The sequence below is a fragment of the Microcaecilia unicolor genome, chromosome 3 (assembly GCF_901765095.1).
Source record: "Microcaecilia unicolor chromosome 3, aMicUni1.1, whole genome shotgun sequence".
Taxonomy (NCBI): Eukaryota; Metazoa; Chordata; class Amphibia; order Gymnophiona; family Siphonopidae; genus Microcaecilia; species Microcaecilia unicolor.
Genome location: NC_044033.1, coordinates 151,568,401 through 151,581,521, shown reverse-complemented (window position 1 = coordinate 151,581,521; position 13,121 = coordinate 151,568,401). Strand labels below are relative to the sequence as shown.

General features: G+C 49.7%; 1 protein-coding gene across 1 annotated transcript in view; it reads right to left on the bottom strand.

Annotated features, from left to right (window-relative positions):
• The window catches only part of NUP133 (nucleoporin 133), a 279,562-nt gene that overhangs the window by 200,754 nt on the left and 65,687 nt on the right, over positions 1–13,121 (bottom strand). Inside the window, exon 6 of the mRNA XM_030196480.1 lies at positions 9,760–9,930. Within this exon, the coding sequence (XP_030052340.1) occupies positions 9,760–9,930 (171 nt within the window). The remainder of the gene's footprint in view (positions 1–9,759; positions 9,931–13,121) is intronic.

Here is a 13,121-nt window from a genome sequence, read left to right as displayed (position 1 = left end):
ATTACCCGCATACCTATGTGTCATGAGATTTTGTAAATGAGCTCATGGATTAGTCCCATTCATAAAAACATTTCTCGCTACAGGTTTGAGTAAGTCTCAACCGAAAACTAAACAAATTGTACCAGTTGATCTTAAGACTCAGATAATTTGATGGCCTCATAGAATACCTTCTGGAATGGATGGTACCAAGGTACGTTAACCCTGGTGTCACCCTATGGGATAGGGTGAAGAGGGGAATGTTAATATATGGCCTAGCTTTAAGGCTACCACTGGAATATTGCTGGCCAAAGCTATGCAGCCTAAAAACAACTGAAAAAGTACTGACTAGGCCAAACAACAAGTAAGTGATTTAATATTTGAGAATCTGCAAAAAGCAGGTCTGAACAATGAGTTCTGCCACAAATTGGTACAATTTTTAATTCAAATATAGCACCTGTAATGAAAGATCAGATGAATAAAATGGAGCTTATTAGTTTTGGTATACAATGATACAGAGGTAATACAGAGTTCATGAGAAAGGTATGAAAAGTATTGCAGCCGGAAGATGTGAAACTGTTATCTCAACGCTTCCCAAAACATGTTGATAATTAGCAGTAGCTGAGAACGGAAGGAGGTGGGCACATCAGATAGCAGATCGCATGGGAAAGTATGATCTCAGGAAGTTGAGACATATTAGGAGCTAGGTTTCTCACCATTCACTTCTATGGAGAGGTTTGTGTATAAAAGAGGGGAGACGTTTGCCTTAGTAGAGGACTCCTCTCCAACGCTTCTGTCAGACGGCGAAGCTCTGTGCGGTTGAAATCAGAATCTGATGTCTGTATTTGTACCAATTTGAAGACTTGTCTTTGGGTAAGAAATAAAATGTACCTATCTATCTAAACCTTTCTCTGTCTCTATTTTTATAGATTCTGTCTTCTCTTTACCTAACATTTAGCCTACAAGGTAGATCACATACAAGTGACACTCAGCCTTTACAGAAACTTAGACAGATTTTTAATAAGCCTGGGATTGGGTGACAATGGAGGTCAGAGAAACTATACAGAACCTGTTATATGGAATAAGTACCTTCAGTCCCCCGTGTGAAGGAGTCAGATAGAGGTCTAAAAGAGGGGAAATTAAAACACTTATTTTCGGGGAAACAGGGTAGAACTGACTCTATCCCATGGTTCAACCAAGATCTGAAAGAACTAAAAACAAAGGTCAGAAGACTAGAAAGATCATGGAGTAAAAAAAAAGATGAAAACACACGTAAAGAATGGAAACAATTACAAAGGAAATACAAATACAGCATCAGACATACCAAAAGAACGTACTACAAAACCATAATAGAACCAGACTACAAGGATACACACAAACTCTTTTCACTCGTAAATAACCTCCTAGACACCACACGAGTCACCTCAAATAGCACAGACACCCCATTGGCAGCCGACCTAGCGAACTATTTCAACGAAAAAATTACAAAGCTCCGAAGCATGATACCAAGCAACACCACTGAATATTCAACTATCCTTGAATGCCTAGACCCAAAACCTGGGGAATATCCAGCTGACCGATCATGGACCAACTTTAACCCAATTACAGTAGATGAACTCACACACTGGCTTAAAAAATATGCCAAATCTCAGTGCAAACTAGACATCTGCCCCACCAACCTAATAAGAGCAGCACCCAAACAATTTAAACATGACCTCACGAAACAGATAAACTATAGACTCCTACATGGTCTCTTCCCCACGGAAACCGGAAACATACTACTCACGCCGCTGCCGAAAGATGCCAAGAAAAGCACAATGGACTTAACCAACTACCGACCAGTTGCCTCCATCCAACTCACTACAAGTTGATGGAAGGCATAGTGACGAAGCAACTCACAGACTACCTGACCAAACACTCAATTCTACACGAATCACAGTCAGGATTCCGCGCAAATCATAGCACCGAAACCGTACTAGTGTCTGCAATGAACTCCTTCAAAAAAACAATTGCAATCGGCAAGAACATACTCATACTACAATTTGACATGTCCAGTGCCTTCGACATGGTGGATCATGAAATACTATTACACATTCTAGAATACTTCGGCATTGGAGGCCCAGTCCTGAAATGGTTCAAAGAATTCCTCACCACCAGATCCTACCAAGTTATAATAAATAATACCAGATCACCGTACTGGTCACCGGCATGTGGAGTCCCTCAAGGATCCCCCCTTTCACCCACAATCTTCAACTTAATGATGATACCACTAGCCAAACTCCTGGCCGACCAAAACCTTAACCCCTACATATACACTGATGATGTCACAATCCACATTCCGTTTAAGAAAGACCTAAACGAAATAACCAACGAAATCAACCAGAGCTTCCAGATCATGCACTCATGGGCGGACTCATTCCGGCTAAAGCTCAATGCTGAAAAAATCCAATGCCTAGTCCTCACATCCCAATACAATACAAACATACTCCACTATAACCACACCTTACTGCACACTACCTATAGCAGAAAACTTGAAAATTCTGGGAGTTACCATTGATCGAAACCTCACACTCGACATCCACGTGAAGAATACAATGAAAAAAATGTTCCAATCGATGTGGAAACTCAAAAGAATTAAACCTTTCTTCCCAAGAAATATCTTTCGCACCCTAGTCCAGTCACTAGTTATAAGCCACCTGGACTACTGCAATGCCTTGTACGCAGGATGTAAAGAACAGACCATAAAAAAACTCCAGACAACTCAAAACACAGCAGCCAGACTCATCTTTGGAAAACCTAAATATGAAAGCGCGAAGCCCTTGAGAGAAAAACTGCATTGGCTTCCGCTCAAGGAACGAATTGAATTCAAGTTATGTACAACCGTGCACAAAATCATCCACGCAGATGCCCCACTCTATATGCTAAACCTAGTAGACCTGCCGCCCAGAAACGCCAAAAGATCGGCCCACAAATTCTTAAACCTGAACCTTCCCAGTTGCAAAGGAGTGAAGTACAAACAAGCATATGCCACGACCTTTGCATACAAAAGTACACAGTGCTGGAATGCACTACCCAAAACCCTAAAAACCACGAACAATCTAACCAGCTTCCGCAAAGCTTTGAAAACACATCTCTTTAACAAAGCTTACAAAAGTCTCCACCAATGATACAACTCTTCCCCAATTCACCCAAACACACCTAAACACCTCTCATATAATCTACCCAAGCTTCCGCCCAACTACCACCTCTCTTACCTCTGCTTTTGATCAATTGTATTTAAATTAGGCACTGTCTTTATCATAACCTACTCTGTAAGCCACATTGAGCCTGCAAAAAGGTGGGATAATGTGGGGTACAAATGCAACAAATAAAATAAATAAAAAGGAGAAAACCTGGCTGAGAAGGCCTAAGGACGGCCACGACTAAAAATAAAAGGAAACCTGACAGGCCAAAAAGTAAAACTAAGAAATGAGGAACTTTTTTTTTTTTTTTTTTTTTTTTTTTTAATACTAAAAGAAAGAAAAAGGGAGAAATTATACAATCGAACCACGTAAACAGGCACTGAAGGCTCTCCCAGGCGGAGCCAGGGTAAGCAGCTGCCGCTCCTCATGCAGAAAAAGGTAACTGAGGAGCGCAGCCGCGCGGCAGGCAGAAAGGCACTCGGCGCACGTGCAATTGGACGCGCAGCACACTAAGAATGCTCTAGCAAGGTAAAATTATGTAAAATCATACCTGATAATTTTCTTTCCATTAATCATAGCTGATCAATCCATAGACTGGTGGGTTGTGTCCATCTACCAGCAGGTGGAGATAGAGAGCAAACTTTTGCCTCCCTATATGTGGTCATGTGCTGCCGGAAACTCCTCAGTATGTCGATATCAAAGCTCCATCCGCAGGACTCAGCACTTAGAGAATTACACCCACGAAGGGACACTCTGCCCAGCTCACCACCGCCGAAACGGGGGAGGGGAATTAACCCAGCTCATCCCCACACAAGTGGGGGAGGGGAATCCGTCCAGCTCATCCCCGCGGAGCGGGGGAGGGACACCACACCCGCCGATGCGGGGGGATCTGGCTTATCCTGCAACCGCAACCGCGGGAGGAGCTGACTGACCCTAACACCGCCAAAGCGGGAGGGGTACAAAGCTGCCCTACAGCCGCACGAAGCGGGAGGGAGTGCCGGCAGAATTTATGTCTCAATCCAGCCCCGTAAAACGGAGGGGAGAGGAATGCAGCAGCTCACTGTAACACAAACCCGTCTCAACTCTTGAAGAATCCAAGTGAAAGAAGAACTTGAACACGAAGTCCTCCTGAAGTAACTGAAGGCTAAACTTGAACCTAAAATTCAACCAGAATATAAACAGTACAGATATCTGGGAGGGGCTATGGATTGATCAGCTATGATTAATGGAAAGAAAATTATCAGGTATGATTATACATAATTTTACCTTCCATATCATCAAGCTGATCAATCCATAGACTGGTGGGATGTACCGAAGCAGTACTCACCCAGGGCGGGACATAGAAATCCCTGACCTCAACACTGAAGCTCCAAACCGGGCCTCCGCCCGTGCAGCCACAGTCAAACGGTAATGCTTGGAGAATGTATGAGCCGAAGCCCACGTTGCCGCCTTGCATATCTCTTCCAAGGAGACGGATCCGGCCTCTGCCATCGAGGCCGCCTGAGCTCTCGTGGAGTGAGCCTTCAGCTGGATAGGCGGCACCTTCCCCGCGGCCACATAAGCCGCTGCAATGGCTTCCTTGACCCATCTTGCCACTGTAGGCTTAGCAGCCTGCAGACCCTTACGAGGACCTGCAAACAGGACACACAGATGATCCGATTTCCGGAAATCATTGGTCACTTCCAAGTATCTGATGATGACTCGTCTCACATCCAGATATTCAAGAGCGGAGTACTCCTCTGGGTAGTCCTCCCTACGAAAGGAAGGGAGACAGAGCTGCTGATTCACATGGAAGCGAGAACCAATCTTGGGCAGGAAGGCAGGCACTGTGCGAATAGTCACTCCTGCCTCAGTGAACTGTAGAAAAGGCTCTCGACATGAGAGCGCCTGGAGCTCGGAAACTCTTCTGACTGAAGTGATAGCCACCAAAAAGACTGCTTTCAACGTCAGGTCTTTCAGAGATGCCCTCGACAAGGGTTCCAAAGGCGGCTTCTGCAATGCTCTTAGCACCAGGTTGAGATTCCACGCAGGCACCACTGAGTGCAGAGGAGGGCGCAGGTGATTAACTCCCTTGAGAAAGCGCACCACATCTGGCTGCGAAGCCAGGGAAGCACCCTTCAGGCGGCCCCTGAAGCAAGCCAGAGCCGCTACCTGGACTTTAAGGGAACTGAGCGACAGGCCTTTCTCCAGACCTTCTTGCAGGAACGCCAACACTGAAGAAATTGGAGCAGTGAAGGGAGAAAGTGAGCCTGCTTCACACCATGCTGCAAAGATACGCCAAACCCTGGCGTAAGCAGTAGAAGTAGAGCGTTTCCTCGCTCTCAGCATAGTGGCGATGACCTTGTCTGAGAAGCCCTTCTTCCTCAGACGCTGCCGCTCAATAGCCAGGCCGTAAGACCAAAGGGAGAGGGATACTCCATCACCACGGGACCCTGATGTAACAGGCCCTGCTCCACTGACAGCCGCAGAGGATCGTCGACTGAGAGCCTGAACAAGTCCGCATACCAGGGACGTCTGGGCCAATCCGGACCCACCAGGATTACCCTGCCGGGATGCTTTGCCACCCGGTCTAGCACCCTGCCCAACATGGGCCAGGGCGGGAACACATAGAGGAGCTCTTGTGTCGGCCACTGTTGGAGAAGAGCATCTACTCCCAGGGATCGAGGGTCCCGTCCTCTGCTGAAAAAGCGCGGCACTTGGCCATTGGCCGATGACGCCATCAGATCTAGGCTCGGCTGGCCCCAGCGCTTCGTGATGTCCAAGAACGCCTGAGCAGATAGTTGCCACTCTCCGGGCTCCAAGGTATGGCGACTGAGAAAGTCCGCCTTGACATTCATGACTCCGGCAATGTGGGCCGCTGAAAGCTGCTCCAGGTTCGCTTCCGCCCACTGGCAAAGACTCATAGCCTCCTGGCTAGAGGGGCGCTCTTGGTACCTCCCTGGCGGTTGATATAGGCCACAGCCGTGGCATTGTCCGACAGGACCCGTACAGGCTTCAACACCAGTACCGGGATGAACTCCAATAACACCAACCGAATGGCTCTGAGTTCCAGGAGGTTGATAGACCACTTGCCTCTGCAGGAGACTAGAGCCCCTGCGCTGTCCTTCCCAAGCAGTGGGCTCCCCAGCCCATCAAAGAGGCGTCTGTCGTGACGACAATCCACTCCGGGGTCACCAGAGGCAATCCTGCAGACAACTTGTCTGTCTGCGTCCACCAGCTCAGCGCCTTGCGCACTGCTGGGTCCACGGGAAGGCGCACAGCATAATCCTCAGACATCGGAGTCCAGCGCAGCAGCAGAGATAGCTGTAGTGGTCTCATATGAGCCCTGGCCCAGGGCACTACTTCCATCGTGGCCGTCATAGAGCCCAACAGCTGCCCGTAGTCCCAAGCCCGAATAGGAGAGGCTACTAGGAACTAGTCCACCTGAGCCTGAAGCTTGACAATCCGATTGTCTGGCAGGAACACTCTGCCCACTTGGGTGTCGAATCGAACTCCCAGATACACCAGGGACTGAGTCGGGCGCAGCTGGCTCTTCTTCCAGTTGATGATCCATCCCAGGGAGCTCAAAAGAGCAACTACCCGGTCCATAGCTTTGCCGCACTCTGCATAAGAGGGGGCTCGGATCAACCAGTCGTCCAGATAAGGATGGACTTGTACTCCTTCCTTTAGCAGGAAGGCCGCTATGACCCCCATTACTTTGGAAAAGGTCCGCGGAGCAGTAGCCAACCCGAAAGGGAGGGCTCTGAACTGGAAGTGTCGTCTCAGGACTGTAAAACGCAGAAAGCGTTGGAGAGGAGGCCAGATGGGAATATGCAGGTACGCTTCCTTGATGTCCAAGGAAGCCAAGAACTCTCCTGCCTTCACTGCCGCTATAACAGAGCGGAGAGTCTCCATGCGAAAGTGCCTCACTTTCCAGGCCCGATTGACCCCTTTGAGGCCGAGGATAGGCCGGACAGAACCTCCTTTCTTTGGAACCACAAAGTAAATGGAGTAACGTCCCTTGCCAATCTGATTTTTTGGCACCGGAACGACCGCACCCAGGCGGATCAGGTTGTCCAAGGTCTGCTGCACTACCACAGCTTGACCGGAGACTTGCAGGGAGAGAGTACAAACCCGTCTCTTAAGGGTTGGCAGAACTCTAGCTTGTAGCCGTCTCTGATGACTTCCAGCACCCACGCGTCTGAAGTTATAGTGGTCCACTCGCCCAGCAACGAGGACAGCCGTCCTCCAATCTGCACTGGGGCGTGGACCAAGGCCCCGTCATTGGGTACGACACCCTGGGGGAGGACCGGAGGGAGCACCTCCGGGACGGCGGTCTCTGCGAAAGGAATGCTGCTTGGGGGAGAAATTCCTCTTGAAGGAAGAGGGGGCAGAGGAACCCGACTTGCCCGGGCGGTACCGATGGGCTTCCTGCAACCGTCCTCTGGAGGTATCGGGACGAGTACTAACCCGAGCCCTGACCTCTGGTAATTTCTTGCCCTTAGACGTGCCGAGATCGGTCACGATTTTGTCCAGCTCGACCCCAAAGAGCAGCTTGCCTTTAAAAGGCAATCTAGCCAGGCGGGATTTAGAGGCGTGGTCAGAAGACCAATGTTTCAGCCAAAGCCACCGCCGCGCAGAGACTGTCTGAGCCATGCCTTTAGCTGAGGCTCTCTAGACATCATACAGCAAGTCTGCCAAATAGGCTAAGCCCGATTCCAGGGCCGGCCAATCAGCCCTCAAGGAATGATCCGAGGGGGAAGCCCGCTGCACCATAGTCCGGCACGCCCTGGCCACATAGGAGCCGCAAACTGAGGCCTGCAAACTTAAAGCAGCTGCCTCAAAGGACGACCTTAAGGCCGCCTCCAATCTTCTGTCTTGGGCGTCCTTTAGGGCCGTGCCACCTTCCACCGGCAACGCCGTTTTCTTAGTCACCGCAGTGATTAAAGAATCCACGGTAGGCCACAGATAGGCCTCACGTTCACTCACAGCCAAAGGATAGAGGCGGGACATAGCCCTAGCCACTTTAAGGCTCGTTTCCGGGACATCCCATTGAGCCGCAATTAAGGTGTGCATGGCATCATGCACGTGGAAGGTTCTAGGCGGGCGCTTCGTCCCCAGCATAATGGCAGAGCCAACAGGGGCTGAGGGAGAGACGTCCTCCGGAGAGGAAATCTTCAAAGTGTCCATGGCCTGTAACAACAGGTTGGGCAAATCCTCTGGGCTAAAAAGCCGCGCTGCAGAGGGGTCATCCGCTCCATCCGAGCGGGGATCTATCTCCTCCAAGGAATCCGCAAAGGATCGTTGGGAGACCTCAGACACGCTGCCCTCATCTACATCAGAGGAGACAAAAGTCCTCCAAGGCCTGGAAATCAACCCGAGGGCGTTTACCTCTGGGAACCTCAACCTCTTTATCCGAAGAGGGAGCAGGGGCAGCGTTTTGCATGAGGAAAGCCTGATGCAGCAGCAAAACAAACTCGGGGGAGAAACCCCCCAGACTGTGCACTTCCGCAGCCTGGGCAACAGCCCTAGACGCACTCTCAACCGGCGCTCGCAATAGCGGGGGAGAGACATGCTGCGCATCCAAAATGGCGTCCGGCGCGAAACTCCGTGAAGGAGCCGCGCGGGAAGAACGGCGCTTAACTTTAGCCGCTTTTGTGCCGTCGCCCAAATTAAGGGCGTTCATGGCATTAATGTCTCCAACCTCAAGGGCGGCCCCGAAGAAGCTGTCCGAGCCGCGTGGCCGGCCAAGATGGCGGAGGCGAGGAGCGGGGGATGGGCGTTTATGGCGGGAAAAAACCGCCACGCCGGAGGAACGACCGGGACATTCATCGGTCACTAAACTATCACCCATCAAGGGCGAATCAGGTTGTAAAACCCCCGCATCCCCTCTAGAAGCGCTCCAGCGATCCGGGGAGTGACCCTTTGCGCCCTCGCCCTCCGACGCCATTGCCACGAGGAGAAGAATCGGGGAACCCCCTGCCCGCTATAAAAAGGTAAAATTACCTGCTTGCCACTCCGAGCTGTAACGAACTGGTGTCCCAGTGAGTAGCTGAAATGAACGTTTAAAGAAACGTCAAATTAAACGCCTTTAAAGACGTTTAAAAAATTTTTTTTTTTTTTTTTTTTTAAACGGAGCCAGCGGGAGGGGGGAGAAAAGGAGGGACCTGGCACCACCAGGTTTGCACTTGCTCAAAAGAGCCCTCAACCCCAGGCCTCAACAAAACCTAAGGATTAGGCTTGGAGGCCTAGCCAGAGCTGCTGCTGTGTGTGACCACCACCTGCTGAGATAGAGAACATACTGGGGAGTTTCCGGCAGCACATGACCACATATAGGGAGGCAAAAGTTTGCTCTCTATCTCCACCTGCTGGTAGATGGACACAACCCACCAGTCTATGGATTGATCAGCTTGATGATATGGAAACTTTTTTGCTATTTCAAATGTCAGTTCCCGGGCCGGCACGGATCGCCGACCCACTTGTGAGAATTATTTCAGCCTGCTTGTCCTCAGAGAAAAAGATTCTAGCTGATAATTGTCACTGGATAAATGGGGGGAAAAAGAAACATATACAAACGAAGCAACTTGTACTTCACTTTTAAAATATCTTAGCATTAACTTACAGTATCTTCACTGTTGGTGGCCAAAATTCCAAAAAGTGATGAGACTCTTCTTCCAATGCCAGACAGCACTCCCTGGCCCTGTTGTAGGACGCGTTGATGCACTTTACCAGAACCGTCGGGGATCAATCGAACAAGCTGGTTCCTCAATGATGACAAAACAAAGCTCCCTCCCTTACAAGTGGGGGGAAAAAAAAGTCTTTCTATATATAAAAAGACACAGAGCTACAGACATCTATACATAAACATAGAACTGGAAGAAAGAGGATAATGGATTTAGAGATGTATAAATACATACAGATGTTAAGACATGCTCAGTTGCTGAAGCAAAACAGTGAATTGTGAATCATGGCAACCAAGGCCACTGCTTCTGCGAACTGAAATCAACCATTATTCAGCTAATTTCCAGAAAGGTAGCCATTTTATTCTAAGCACCATAAATGGCAGAGACAGATCGGTACCTTATATATTAAGACTCTCATTAATTCAAAAGTTTGCTAATTAAAGAGGAAAGGCACAATGGTGTCAATTACATTTACTTTTAACACAAACGAAATCACAGAGCTCCAAACTACACCCACTCACAGAGTGCTTAAGTGTTATTGTTGTAGGAGTCCAAAGTATCACTGGTTACACCAGTGGTTCCCACACTGGTCCTGGAGACACCCCAGCCAGTCAGGTTTTCAGGATATCCACAATGAATATTTATGAGATTTAAATTCACTGTCTCCACTGCATACAAATCTCTCTCATGAATATTCATTGTGGATATCCTGAAAACCTGACTGGCTGGATTGCCTCCAGGATCAGGTTTGGGAACCACTGGGTTACATTCTTTTTCAAAAAGAATGGGGGGGGGGGGGGGGGGGGGGGGGGAGAAAGAAAAACTCTACAGGAAAAAAAAAAAAAAAAAAAAAAAGACTGTTCTAAAAAATTTTTTTTAAAAACCCTCCCATCTATATATTTGAAATGAGCAAGCAGCTGTTTAGAGCTTTGAGGTTTCATTTGTGTGAAAACTTAATGTAATTGACACACTTCTGCCTTTTCTCTTTAATTAGCAAACTTTTGAATTAATGAGAGTCAAGTTATCTAGAGGCAAATGCACTAAAGCTTAATGAGCCTTTAATGACCCTCCAACGAGGAAAATTTGATCCGTTGCATGCATCAAAGGGCTTTTACCGAGGAAGCTAGCAGCTAACGAAAACGGAATGGAGATGAGCAATTAGTGTAAAAACCCCACTGAAACGAGATGCACTAACCTTTTCCGATTGCCTTTACGCAGGAAAAAGGCAGGAAATCTAACGAGAGGTCTGGACCTCTCGTTAGGACAGCTCTGTGCCAGGAAAAATCGTAAAGTGAAACTTTGAGCCAATCCCAGCACATTAGCAGAGCTAAAAGCGCTGTGATTGGTTCAAAGGACGTCAGAAAACACATCAAATAAAAAAAGGATTGGGAGGGGGCAAGGGCGCTCATCAGGAGCGTCCTGTATGGACGGCCATGCCCCCCCACCCCCCCCCCGCCTGCTCCCCACTGTCCGCCACTTCCCCCCCCCCCCCCCCCCCCCCCCACACACACACACAAGAAAGCGAAATTCTAGCAGCCCCGGTCCCCCTCCCTTCCTGTTCTTCTGTTTTGCAAAAGCTAACTCCGCCTCCCGTCATTCCTCCGCCCCGTGCACCCCCCCCCCCCCCGCTGCTCCCCACTTTCCACCGCTTTCCCACCAACCACGAAAAAACGAAATTCTAGCAGCCCCGGTCCCCCTCCCTTCCTGTTCTTGTGTTTTGCAAAGCTAACTCCGCCTCCCGTCATTCTTCCGCCCCGTGCCCCGCCCCCGCTGCCCCCCCTGAGGTCGACTATGCCGCTCCCCCCCTCCACTGAGACCCCCCTCCCTAACGACCCGAGCAGCGCGCCTCTCACCTCTTTCTGAAGCGCTGCACGGGCAGGAAGATCTGTTGTGTTGGTCGCAGAGTCTCCATGACATCTCTTCTTCCCTGGCCTAGGCCCCGCCTCCTTCTGACATAAGTAACCTACGTCAGAAGGAGGCGGGCCTAGGCCAGGGAAGAAGAGACGTCATGGAGACTCTGCGACCAACACAACAGATCTTCCTGCCCGTGCAGCACTTCAGAAAGAGGTGAGAGACGCTGCTCAGGTCGGTAATAGGGAGGGGGGTCTCGGTGGAGGGGGGAGCGGCGTAGTCGACCTCGGGGGGGGGGGCAGCGGGGGCGGGGCACGGGGCGGAAGAATGACGGGAGGCAGAGTTAGCTTTTGCAAAGCAGAAGAACAGGAAGGGAGGGGGACCGGGGCTGCTAGAATTTTGCTTTTTCGGGGGGGGGGGGGGGGAGCGGCAGAAAGTGTGGAGCAGCAGGGGGGGGGGGGGGGGCAAGGCCGTCCATACAGGACGCTCTGGACGAGCGCCCTTGCCCCCTCCTGATCCTTTGTTTTTGTATTTTGCTGACCGGGTAGCCACGTGTACAGTGGTGGAAATAAGTATTTGATCCCTTGCTGATTTTGTAAGTTTGCCCACTGACAAAGACATGAGCAGCCCATAATTGAAGGGTAGGTTATTGGTAACAGTGAGAGATAGCACATCACAAATTAAATCCGGAAAATCACATTGTGGAAAGTATATGAATTTATTTGCATTCTGCAGAGGGAAATAAGTATTTAATCCCTCTGGCAAACAAGACCTAATACTTGGTGGCAAAACCCTTGTTGGCAAGCACAGCGGTCAGACGTCTTCTGTAGTTGATGATGAGGTTTGCACACATGTCAGGAGGAATTTTGGTCCACTCCTCTTTGCAGATCATCTCTAAATCATTAAGAGTTCTGGGCTGTCGCTTGGCAACTCGCAGCTTCAGCTCCCTCCATAAGTTTTCAATGGGATTAAGGTCTGGTGACTGGCTAGGCCACTCCATGACCCTAATGTGCTTCTTCCTGAGCCACTCCTTTGTTGCCTTGGCTGTATGTTTTGGGTCATTGTCGTGCTGGAAGACCCAGCCACGACCCATTTTTAAGGCCCTGGCGGAGGGAAGGAGGTTGTCACTCAGAATTGTACGGTACATGGCCCCATCCATTCTCCCATTGATGCGGTGAAGTAGTCCTGTGCCCTTAGCAGAGAAACACCCCCAAAACATAACATTTCCACCTCCATGCTTGACAGTGGGAACGGTGTTCTTTGGGTCATAGGCAGCATTTCTCTTCCTCCAAACACGGCGAGTTGAGTTCATGCCAAAGAGCTCAATTTTTGTCTCATCTGACCACAGCACCTTCTCCCAATCACTCTCGGCATCATCCAGGTGTTCACTGGCAAACTTCAGACGGGCCGTCACATGTGCCTTCCGGAGCAGGGGGACCTTGCGGGCACT